Here is an 11,139-nt window from a genome sequence, read left to right on the forward strand (position 1 = left end):
CTCGACCTTATCAATCCTAGAAGGATCCACATCATGGGATTTAAGGGTCTCCAAAGTTTTGTAAATTTTATTCATGGAACTATCAAGTCTATTTAAGTTCCCTTGAATCCTACGATCTACTTCATTAATTTTACTCATGCTTGGCATCTCTAGCTCTATCTTCTCAAGTTTACTCATAACATGAGATAAAGTGATATCATCCTTTATGTTAACAATAGGTGGGATTCCAACAAGATTTTCCATAACGTTAAGAGCCTCCCCAACGGGAGCTTCCAAGAAATTCCCTCCTATTGTTGTGTCTAGAACAAACCTATGCCAAGAAGTAATACCAACATAAAAATTTCTAAGCAGAATAGTGGTGGATTGCTTCTTGGTGGCTCTATCTTGAGAATTTTTAATTCTATGCCAAGCATCTTTCAAACTTTCTCCAACCCTTTGTTTGAAGGTGAGAATCTCTCATTCGGGTGCAACACTAGAGGCAAAGGATCTAGACATACTGACAAAACAAAGCAAAGTACCTAACTTTTGTGGTTTTTGGTATAATACTCTAAAGCAAAAACAAAAAAGCAAACTAACAAGACTAAAAAGCAAAGGTAAAGGATAGTGTGCAACTCCCCTATCTTGAAGACTGGAGTCCCCGACAAAGGCGCCATAAAACTTTCTTGATAATGAGATGATGTATATACTTCTCGCACCCTGTTGGTTACCCCAAGTGGAAGGTTGAGATGTAGTCAGCAGCAAGTTTTCCCTTACACGAAGACTGTAAGGTTTATCGAACCAGGAGGACTCCTAGGATCAACAAGTAGGTGTCTTCCACCCTGGCGCTAGCAGAAGACGTGGACCTGCACACACAACAAATAGCTTTGCTCCCAACGAGTACAGAGATGTTATCAATCTCTCCGGCCTTGTAGTTTGCAAAGGATCAAAACACAAGCGGGAAAGTAATAGTGATTGCAACGGAAAAGTAAATGAAAACGATAAATGATGGAGGTGTAAACAATGATGGTGATATGGACCTGAGTCACATGATGTTCACTAGTGATGTCTCTCTCCCAAAAGACGATAAACAACTATGCTTGGGTAAACAAATCACAGTTGGGCAATTGACAGAATTATGAACGCACCGCAATGCTAATTATGCTACTTGATAGTTAGAGGTTCAATAGTAATGGCAGTACGCCAAGACAAGTAGACCATTTATTCATCAGCATCTACTTACTAATCATCCACCTTGAGATATCTATCCAGAACATATGTCCATTATTAAGTTGCGAGCCCCATCCAAAATGTAAACTCAAAGCAATGGACAACTGCATTAACGAACTATGCGTAAAGTAAACAATCCTTGCAAGCATGGTCACAAGAACCGTTGTGTTTCTCCCTAGTGGCAACAACACATCCCCTAGTCTCATGTTTCTGTCACTCAAGCTAGACATCAAGGGGCATGAACGCACAATCATGCATAATGCTCCCTCTTGGAGTTACAATCTACTACTCGTCCAAAGCAATAAATAGCAACGGAGAGCATGCATGAATCACTAAGGAACATAATATAAAAGTATAATCAAATATATAACTCATAACAATCTGAACATAATCTCATAATCCATCGGATCCCAACAAACTGAGCATAGCAATAGTAAGAGAATTACATAGATACCTTGATCATGTAGGACAGCTCACAAGGACTAACCATTGAAGCACAAGCTTGGAGAGAACACATCACATAGCTATTGGTCATGGACCCATGGTCCAAGAAGGACTACTCATGGCACGTCCGGGAAGCGTCCATGGTGGTCGAGAAGCTCCCGGAGGTCAATCCTCCCTCCGACAGGGTGCCGGGAAGAGGTCTCCTGACGCTCCCGATCTCAGAAGCGCTGCGGCGGCGGAACGATGGAGAAATTCGCGATTCTAGAAGTTGTCGAAGGGTTTCCTCTCGGAGGACTAAATATAGGTCAAAGGAGGGCACCGGAGGAGGTGGGGCCCACCCAGGCGGCCTCCTGGCACGGCCTAGGGCCTGGCCGCGCCAGTAGGTCGCCTGGACGGCCCTTGGGCCCCCTCTGGCCAATCTTCGGTGATCTGGAAGCTTCTGTTTCGCTGATTTTTATATATTTTTCCTGAATTTTTCGGGCTTCGGAAAATTGGGTAAAAGCCCGTGCAAAATAGACATCAACAAACAGAAACTGACACTGGGTGCACTGAGTTAATAGGTTAGTCCAAATATGTGTAAAATAATATAAAAGTGTAGCAAAACATATAACAATGTCACCCAAAAGATCATGGAACAAGCAGAAATTATAGATACGTTTGGGATGTATCAATCGTGTCCGCGCCTAACGACCTAGCGGCGACCGTTTCCTGAAACTAGATCATTGTTTCAGGAAAACGATTGTGCAGCTGCGTCTCCTCACCTCTGTCCCGCTCTCCTTCGCTCGTCCCCATTGCCACGTGTCGTGAGGAGCTCAGCCGACACCGGCCGTTGCCCCGCGCCGCCTCACGTCGCTGGATCCACACTGTCTCGCTCTCCTCCGGCCACCCCTACGCCCCCGATGTCGGCCGACCCTCCCCTACGCCCCAAATGCCAGCCCACCCTCCCCTACGCCCCCGATGCCGGCCACTCGCCCCCGACGCCGGCCGGCCATCCGCCCCCCGCTGCCGGCCGCTCCTGCTGCAGCCGCTCCATGCCACGATGTCGGTCGGCCCTCCCGCTCCCGCCTCACCCCCGCGCCACTAGTCGCTCGCCCCCGACGCCGACCGGTCCTCCGCACGTCGCTGCAGCTGCTCCCGCCGCAACCCCTTTGCCCCTGATGCCGGTCGGCCCTTCCCTCCCCCCATCCTCCCCCACCCCTCGCATCGCCAGTAGTTTGCCCTCGACGCCAGCTAGCCCTCCGCACGCCGCGAGCCGCACCATGAACGGTTGCAAAAATTTCTGTAACATAACCTTTGTTGCAAAAGTTTTTTGCAGCCTGACCTTTTGTTGCAATTCTTCCGCAAGAGTGCCTATGTTGCAGAAAGACGAAGAAAAAAATTCTACAACAAAGCGATTGTTTCTGGGACTCAGCCGTTGTTTCAGGAATTAATGGGTCCAAAGTTATTTTGCAACAAAGCGATTGTTTCTGTAACTCGACCATCGTTCCACGAATAATTGGGTGCCCGGTCGGTGCCCGCACCACGTAGATCGGACGGCTACACGCGTAGATCGAACGGCCGTCGAAGTAACGAATGTTTTCTAAACATCCACGAGTGGACTCGTAGCAACCCCTAATTTGATATCATAAAAAACTTGGGTTGCACGTGCATTAATTGTTACGTAGTAGGAAAATTACCCATGCGTTGCACCGAAAGAAACAAAACATCACACGTAACATATATAGTTTGTTATTACACACTACAGTGCAAATGCTTCTTTTCATAAATCAACATTGTCCCGGTCGAGGAATTGGGTCACTCAATAAAGGGCTATTAATGACTAAAACGATGAATCGATTGAGAATACAGTTCTTTGCTTGTTAGATTGTGGATTAGTAGCGGCTGCATTCAACGAGGGTCCAAAAATCTCTTGATGCATGAAGCGCTAAAATAGTATGGGACTTTTTTACATTGGCTAGAATATTTGTGGTTTGTAATTTTGTATACCATAATGCCCGTGATTTCTGAATAAATATCTACTGGCATGTACTCCCCCCGTTTCTAAATATAAGTCTTTTAAGAGATTTCACTAGTGGTCTATATACGGAACAAAATGAGTGAATCTACACTCTAAAGTATGTCTATATACATTCATATGTAATTTATTAGTGAAACCTCTAGAAAGACTTATATTTAGGAATGGAGGGAGTATGTGGAAGCAATATGCAAGAAACTAACTATCACATCAGGGATCTCAGGATGCTCCAAGCTTCCGCAATAACTTTAGTTACCTGTAAGTGATTTAGGAGCAGTGAAATCAAGTATCTCATATGTATTGTCCAAACAACAATGATCTATAAACATTTACCAGTAGTACAGGTCGGTGGACTCCGTCCTGGGGGCACGCACACCCCGACCTCAATGCCCGAGATCCTCCCGAGGAGAGTCGGCGTCGTCGTGAGCCATGTCTCTTGCCCGAGCCATTCGCATGCATCCGCGAGTGCGCATATGTACCTCCGACCCTGCACCCTCTTCTTTTCCCATTTCTGTGCACTCTCCCTTCCTGAAATCTTCTCTCGCAGGGAAGCAACCAGCCGACGGATCCCACCTCCCCCTTACTGATCCGGTCCACCACGAGCACCAAGGCGCCCTTCCTCCGCACACCTTCTCCGCCTCGTCTCCGGCAAGCCCACGCCGCAGGGCGTGTTCACGGCTGGCGTACCCACCTGAACTTGTCCATCTGTCCCCTCTTCCATCCTCCATCAATGCACATGAGAGCAACAAGGATGACCTACCTTACCTGAGCACGCACGCACGATGTCTACCTTCCCGTCCTCCACCGCGGCTTTAGCCCTCTCCGCCGTTGTCGATGAGGGTGCCGCCCCTCATCTTCTCGTCCTCGCTGCGGCTGGATAGAGGATTGCGGGTTGAATAGTGTGAAACGAAGGGATTTTTTTTTGTAAAACCGAAACGGTACCACAGACAGGGGTGGAGACAGGCCCCACGCCCCCAGGGCCTGGGCCCGGGTCGTGAGGCCCACTTACTTGTTGATTATAGCAATTATTAAGGATATGAGGTCCAAATCCAGACAACTTTTGAAGGCGGCCTGGGGCTTGCCGCCGGCCTGGCTCCGCCCCATCCATTTTCAGAAGGACTGCAGGTTGAATACCTAAAATCTCAGGGGCCTTTGTGCAAAACGGTCTGCAAAATGAACATGAGCACAAAATGAACCAGATTTGAAAAGATTTCACAATGTGACCCTTTTAGAAACACCACAAGCAGTGACGTTGCTGCCCCACTATGTAACGCGAGTCTACCATGGCGTTGCTGCCCTACTGTGAAACGCCTGTCTACCGTGGCGTTTTTTCTTTCTTGCAACGCCAGTCTATTGTGGCGTTGCGGACCCACTGTGAAACACCAAAAACTTTGGCGTTGCAGACTCACTGTGGAACGTCAATAGCACGACATCCAACCAGCCCATGGCATGCTGCATTCTAGTCAGTGCTGAAACGCCATGAACCATGACGTTTCGCGCGTGGCCAGCAACGCTAGCTACGTAAGGTAGACTGGCGTTTGAATGTGGGTCTACAACGCCACGGTAGACTGGCGTTTCTAAGTGCAGCGGCAACGCCACAGTCTGTGGCGTTTTAAAAAAAGTCAGATCATAAAATGTTTTTAATCAAAGTTCATTCCGTGCAATATTTTTTATCCCAGAAGTCAAAATAGTGAAAAAATCCGACGGACAAAAGCACTTTTTATTATTAAGAACAGACTAACACAAATGCCCTTGCGTTGCAACGGGAAATAAGTATGATGTATCATGTTTTGGAATAAACAATGTAAATGATCCTTCCTTGAAATTTAAGGCGTATGTTAAAATAATATAGAGTACAAACTAAAAATAACCTCAAAGTTTGGATTTTTGATGTATATGAATGAAGGCATGATAATCCATGTGCGTTGATAAAAGAATAAATTTTCAAATTTGCATTTACTACATGTTTTTAGAAGAATTCACTACTCCCTCTTGAAAATATAACCATGCTAGAACTCCAATTTGTATGTACAAAATCAATCTCTCTTGAAACATATTAAAAGCTTAGAAAAGTAAAAAAGAAAGAAAAAGGAGCCCGATGGGATCAAACCTGGGTCTTCAGGTTAGAAGACCAAGGAACTCTCCATCCCGCTAGAGCTTCAGTGTTGACATATTATGCCATAGCCGGGTATAACCATTACGTGTCGGGCGGTTACTTAAAAAAAACCGAATCGTTTTTTTGCTCACGGGTGGCATGGTGGGTAATTTTATGCAAACTTTAGGACATTTTTTATGACGTACTACAGAAGCAATAGGTGCTTTATTAGCGAGTATAGATATAGATAAAGACGTGCGTTGTACGTTTACTGGTCAGCGAAAAAAGGTAAGCGCACGAGGCGCATCGTCGCTGCGGCGTCGGGATCTTCCGTGGAGAGCGCGGCCACAACAAGTCTCACTCGTTCTCTCTCAAAAAAGAAAACAAGTCACACTCGCGCACGCCACATCCCAGCCAGCATCACAGGGTCATCCACAGACACACACACAGCATCCCGGAAAATGAGAGCGACCATTTTTCGCGCAACATAAAAAAACAGCACCATTATCTCCCGTGACGCCACGCCCTGCGTCACGCTTCGTGCTCCCCTAGCTGTGTCCACCGCGGCCGCTTTCCTCTGGCCCGTTCTGTCTCTTCACCCCGTCTCCCGAATAAAAACGGAAAATAACTGCGGCGGCGACAGCAGCAATCCGAGACCCCCTCCCACCCCCCAAACTTCCCCCCCGCCCGATCCCGCGGCGACCATTCGTCGACGAGGTACGGATAAGCGCCGCGCTTGTCTTTTTTTTCTTTTCTTTTCCGGATGGATTTTTTTGTGGGATTGATCCTTGCGTTCCCATCCGTCGGCGACAGATTGGTTGTTGCGCATGATGATTCCATTCGTTGCGCCCGGTTTTCTAGGGTTTGCCTGGGATTCAGATTGCCGCGCCTTCCGCACCACAGTCGTCGGATCATCGGCGTCTCTGTATTGATTGGTGGGGTTGGAAGTTCGGAACGAATGCCCCTCACATAGATTGATCTTGTTGTGCTCATGTTTTTTTTTTAAATCGTAGTATTGCTCGGTTGGCTTTTGTAATGTACTCCCAGTGATGGCTTGCACACCGAGAAAATGATGGCGTTGGCTCCGTACAAATTGTCTTCATAATTGCTGAAATCTTGTAGCAGTAACATGCTAGGATGTTCTCGTCACAGTGCACATTATTTGTTATGATCAGGTCAGAAGAAAAGCGCCGTTTATAAAAACATAGAGTTGGGATAAGTCGCTTTGACAGTTCTGTCAGATGCACTGTATGGTCATAATTCTATGGTTGTTCTTTTTTCAGCTGACTAGCATTGCATTCTCAGATATTGACCGCATCAGAAATTTTGCAGGTTGCAGATATTCTTCTTCGATTGATGGTGCAAAGAAAATAAGTGCGGCAAGTTGACTAGGGTGATGTTATTGAGTTTAGTAAGCACTAGAGATGATGGATAACCTAGCTATTATCGCGAAGGAGCTAGGTGATGTGTCAGATTTTGAGGTTGATGGCATCCCAAACCTCTCTGAGAATGATGTCAGTGACGAGGAGATTGAGGCTGAGGAGCTGACCCGGCGAATGTGGAAAGATAAGGTCAGGCTCAAGAGGATCAAGGAGAAGCAGCAGAGGCTTGCTTTGGAGCAGGCGGAACTGGAGAAGTCTAATCCAAAGAAGTTGTCTGATCTAGCCCTTCGCAAGAAGATGGCAAGAGCCCAGGATGGGATTTTGAAGTACATGCTCAAGTTGATGGAAGTATGCAATGCGCAGGGTTTTGTTTATGGGATCATTCCTGATAAAGGGAAGCCTGTCAGTGGAGCATCGGAAAACATTAGAGCTTGGTGGAAGGAGAAGGTTAAGTTTGATAAGAATGGGCCAGCAGCAATTGCAAAATATGAGGTTGAGAACTCTCTGTTGGTTAATGGTCAGAGCAGTGGGACCATCAATCAATATAGCTTGATGGATCTCCAAGATGGTACCCTGGGCTCATTGCTTTCTGCATTGATGCAGCATTGCAGCCCTCAGCAGCGCAAGTACCCACTGGATAAGGGTATTCCGCCCCCGTGGTGGCCATCAGGGAATGAGGAGTGGTGGATTGCTTTAGGCCTTCCGAAGGGTAAAACACCTCCATACAAAAAACCTCATGATCTTAAGAAGTTTTGGAAGATTGGTGTGCTGACGGCTGTGATCAAACACATGTCTCCGCATTTTGATAAGATAAGATATCATGTGCGGAAGTCAAAGTGCTTGCAGGACAAAATGACTGCAAAAGAGAGCTTGATTTGGCTGGTTGTTTTGCAAAGAGAGGAGTATGCTCACAGTATTGATAACGGTGTATCAGATACTCACCATTGTGACCTAGGGGACAAAAATGGGAGTTCATACAGCAGCTGTGATGAGTATGATGTTGACTGTATGGAGGAGCCTCCTCAGTCTACAATATCCAAAGACGATGTGGGAGTTCGTCAGCCAGCTGTGCACATCAGAGAAGAGAATGCCTCAAGTAGTGGGAACAAAAAACGTCATGATAAACGCTCTACTCAAACGCTGCCTAGTACTAAGGAAACTAAAAAACCACTAAAGCGAAGAAAACATATCGGACAGTTTTCCGTTGATGGGTCTGAGGTTGAAAGAACACAGAGAAATGATAACACGCCAGAGGTTTTGAGCAGCGCAATTCCTGATATGAATAGCAATCAGATGGAGTTGGTCTGTGTTGCTGACCTGTTGACAAGCTTCAATCATGTCAGTACAAATGGAGGAGCTTTACAACATCAAGGAGATGTTCAAGGGAACTTTGTACCCCCTGGTGTTGTTGTTAATAATTACAGCCAGGCTGCAAATATTGCTCCTTCCAGCATCTATATGGCCGACCAGCCATTAGCTTCTGCAAGTAATGATTATGCAAACTCCTGGCCTGGAAATACTTTTCAACCAAACGTTGGTCTTGGATCTATTGGCTTTAGTTCTTCTTCACATGATTACCAGTCTTCTTCTGCTGCAAAACACTCATTGCCACTATCTACGGATAACCATGTGCCTGCCATGGGAACAGGAGGTTTGAACAGTTCTTACAGTCATCATATGGCAGGTAGTGGGAATTCAACCTCTGCTGCTGGTGATACGCAACAGATCATGAGCGATGCTTTTTATATTGACCCTGATGATAAGTTTATAGGCAGTTCTTTTGATGGGCTGCCTTTAGACCTCATCGGTATTAATAGTCCAATCCCTGACCTCGATGAACTCGGTGAACTGCTGGATGATGATGACTTGATGCAATATCTCGGAACGTAACATAGGTAATCCCTTATCTTTCCTAGCTCATATTTTTCTCAGTTCTTTGGATACTTGGATGCACCTTTTGTTAATACAGTCACAAAATATATGTAATAGTGCTTGCTTCATCTCTTCCTGTGGGTAGTTATATCTAGTTAAAATCCCTATAGTCATACATGCGAGAGGTGAGGTTGGTTAGAGAAATTATATCGAGTTAAAATCCATGTATCCATACATGTGAGAGGTGAGGTTGGTTTAGGTTCAAATTACAAAATCTCTGAAAGATGGCCAGCAAAGAAAGATTGTTTCTTTTTCATCTGAATTCGCAATTAATTGAGCTTAGTTGCGAGAATTACTCCTGCTGTTATTTCCCAGTGTCTTAAGTCTATGCATGTCTTGCTCTCGGTTGCGATTCAGCTCTCTTTGTAACAGGTGCTTATTCTGTTGATTGCAGCCGGCGTAGTTCACCGCGGAGAAAAAAGGGGTATTTGCGGGGCCTGCAACGAGGAGTTCCATGACATGTTGATGTGGCGCTAATTCGGCCACAGTAGAGAATGATGTATTGTTTCTCCTTTTTTTTTTTGTAATTTGTAGAGTGCCCCTTTGACATGTGCTGGACATGGTTAGCCCGTAAAAGCTTGGTAGAATCTTGCGCAGCTAGCTGGAGAAACTTCGCGTCTGATGAAGAGAACTGAATTTTCTGTCTTTTTTTTTTGTGTGTGGGGGGCTAAGATGAATCGTGATGCATGCCTGGTTGTCATGCCCTCTTGGATGTCGTCCTGAATGTTGCCGTTGACGGAGACCTGCATGGTTCCTGACCGTAGAGAATGATGTATTGGTTCTTTTTCTGCAGGGAGAGACGAGAACGGAGTACGATCTTCAGCCGAAGGAATGCGGCTGGGCTTTTGCCCTGCGGTGTCGCAGCATCGTGACTTCCAATTCTGTCTCGGCCTTGTCTCGCATTGCCATGCCCCCTACTGTCCTAACACTAAAATTGGCATAGGGGTTCTATAGGGTGCGTCTGGCGGGTTTTCCCCCTGGGGTTTTGCGATCCTCCGGCGTTCCGACCGGAGTACACCAAATCCTAGGGGGCGGTGGTGATGGAAGATAGGGTGGAGGGAGTTGGTAACCAGATATCTGATGATGGAAAGACGGGGGCTACTGGAGGACAAAGCAGCAATCAGAGACCGGAGGGGGTTAACAAAGATTTTTGGAACGAGACTAAGCATGAAAATCGCGAAAGAGGACCACAGAAACTGTAGCGCATCGTCATAGACAACAACCCAAGCCACACACGAGAACAAAGAGAGATACCTTACACAGCCCTGCGATAAGGATCCTTCACTCGTTTTTTTTTTCGTGAGAATTACAATGCTCAAGGAAATAAAGGACACGGAACAAATTGTCTGAATTTCATTAAAAAAATCAGCACGAGCATTCAGCAAACACTTAATCACGTTAATTTCCATAACTTGTGAGCGGAGAAGAAGGACGACAATGATCCCAAACATGGGCATTCATGTGATTGAGGGACGATCATCGTTAAGGTTCAACAGGGTAAGATGACCCTGTTTATAAGTATACTCCCTTAGTCTAAAAATAAGTGTCTCAACTTTATACTAGCTTTAATACAAATTTGTACTAAGCTTAGACAGTTATTTTGGGACAGAGGAAGTATAAAATAAAAGGATGATAGTCTGTTTGAACTACATCGTAACAATTCATCACAAGAAAGACAAGTATCATGACAAGATGCTATGCCATTTTTAGCACCCCACCCTCCCTTTCTACACTCAGCAAATAGATAGTTCTTCATCATCAGTATGGAGGCCCGGGCATCCTCAATCTGAGTAAGTTCACCACTGCGCTACATCTAAGATGGCTTTGGTTAGAGTGGGAAGACTGTAACGCCCAAGATGCGGTTCTATCCTTATTTTGGCGCGAGGGCCTCGACAGGGATAGAAACGCATCTCGTCGTTTCATAAGAATGGATATCGTTACAAGTACATGTACTGAAAAGATGAGTATATGGAGTTGGTTTACACTCGCCACAAGCTACATCAGAGTCACTTCAGTAGAATACATATAATCATCATGAAGAAGAGCAGAGTCCGTCTACGGACGAA

The 11,139-nt window shown here is 45.8% G+C and overlaps 1 protein-coding gene across 3 annotated transcripts; it reads left to right on the top strand.

Annotated features, from left to right (window-relative positions):
• The first annotated feature begins 6,407 nt into the window (after positions 1 to 6,407).
• On the top strand, positions 6,408 to 9,813 carry LOC123408276 (ETHYLENE INSENSITIVE 3-like 3 protein). 3 transcript variants are annotated; one of them, XM_045101422.1, is made up of 3 exons: positions 6,408 to 6,476; positions 7,092 to 9,036; positions 9,446 to 9,813. In XM_045101422.1, the coding sequence occupies exon 2, from the start codon at positions 7,184 to 7,186 to the stop codon at positions 9,029 to 9,031; it is 1,848 nt and encodes a 615-aa protein (XP_044957357.1). In that variant the 5' UTR covers positions 6,408 to 6,476; positions 7,092 to 7,183; the 3' UTR covers positions 9,032 to 9,036; positions 9,446 to 9,813. The 3 variants fall into 3 exon arrangements, with proteins under 3 accessions (XP_044957357.1, XP_044957355.1, XP_044957356.1); XM_045101420.1 differs by having other exon boundaries at positions 6,409 to 6,476; positions 9,468 to 9,813; XM_045101421.1 differs by lacking the exon at positions 6,408 to 6,476 and adding an exon at positions 6,564 to 6,694 and having other exon boundaries at positions 9,468 to 9,813.
• The last annotated feature ends 1,326 nt before the right edge of the window (positions 9,814 to 11,139 follow it).

Source organism: Hordeum vulgare, chromosome 7H (genome assembly GCF_904849725.1).
Source record: "Hordeum vulgare subsp. vulgare chromosome 7H, MorexV3_pseudomolecules_assembly, whole genome shotgun sequence".
NCBI lineage: Eukaryota > Viridiplantae > Streptophyta > Magnoliopsida > Poales > Poaceae > Hordeum > Hordeum vulgare.